This window comes from Poecilia latipinna, unplaced genomic scaffold, assembly GCF_001443285.1.
Source record: "Poecilia latipinna isolate Pla-1442-1.1 unplaced genomic scaffold, P_latipinna-1.0 Scaffold3413, whole genome shotgun sequence".
Classification (NCBI taxonomy): domain Eukaryota; kingdom Metazoa; phylum Chordata; class Actinopteri; order Cyprinodontiformes; family Poeciliidae; genus Poecilia; species Poecilia latipinna.
This window is the reverse complement of record NW_015116029.1, coordinates 48485-49542: the sequence shown is the minus strand read 5'-3', so window position 1 is coordinate 49542 and position 1058 is coordinate 48485. Positions and strand designations below refer to the sequence as shown.

General features: G+C 35.6%; 1 protein-coding gene across 1 annotated transcript in view; it reads right to left on the bottom strand.

Moving 5' to 3' along the window:
* Positions 1-642: 642 nt before the first annotated feature.
* Positions 643-1058, bottom strand: part of LOC106940909 (cystine/glutamate transporter-like) — a 17358-nt gene continuing 16942 nt past the window's right edge. The window contains exon 4 of the mRNA XM_015023789.1: positions 643-923. Within this exon, the coding sequence (XP_014879275.1) occupies positions 700-923 (224 nt within the window). The 3' untranslated portion in view covers positions 643-699. The remainder of the gene's footprint in view (positions 924-1058) is intronic.

Genomic DNA, 1058 nt, shown 5'->3' with positions numbered 1-1058 from the left:
AACTAAACCGCATAAAAATGCAGCTATATAGCCGATTTTAATGTGATTATAATTTGACGGGTAAAAATAGTAAATGACCGATTTTTAAAAATCCTTTCGGTCAAGATGACGGAGAACAAAAAAGGCTAGCGCGACGTCTGTGTAGCCCCTACCAATAAAACAGCATAACACTGGTAAAGTACTGCAGCATATCACCTTACAGCTAAAGATAAAGAAAGTACAGCCATTTATGTAATGCAACAATCCTTCATCAGTCATAAGTTATTTTTTTCTGACACAGGTATGCAGATTTGTTTTAGATCATTTAGGGCAAAATTAAGTGTAAGATTTATTTTAAAGTGGGATTCAAAGAATACAACTTGTGTTTTGTACACAAACTGTATTGAAGAGGTGTAACTGCTGATTTGTATTTCTGAAAGCCTGGAAAAAATCTATAGTTACAAAACTCTTCAAGGATTTTTCTCCACAACTTCTCAATTACAAACCACAAACACTTTTGCATTAAAAAAGTCCTTCATAAAAACGTTTCATTATAGATAAAAGAAGTAGGTTCCTTCACAGGGTAAGCTTCTGAGCATGTGCATTGTCTTCTTAACGATATTTTTTTTTTACTTTAAGTTAAACTTACTAAAATATGCCATGTTTGAAATTCCAACTCATTTATATTAATTAATTTGGACATAGCTCAATTTATTTAGTTCAACAATTCACTGACTTTTTTTTTTTTTTGAGTGTGGAATGAGGAAGTCTCATTGTTTGTGGAGATTTATATAGCTCATTATGACAAAGAGTCTTACCTTTGAAGAGCTGGAACATCCCAGGGACTATGATGGTGGTGATGGCCACTAACTTGCTGATGGTGAGGAGGATCTGGATCCTTGCTGTCCAGGTGACACTCATACTGTTCAGATAAACAACAGAAGCTGCAGGGAAACAGAGCAGTCAGTGGCCGCTTACCTTCTCATACTGACACAGCTGATGACACACACATACTGTGAGAGTCTGCTTTAAGCCTAAAGGCAACTATGATAACAACCAATGGCCATGTTGTGTAGTAG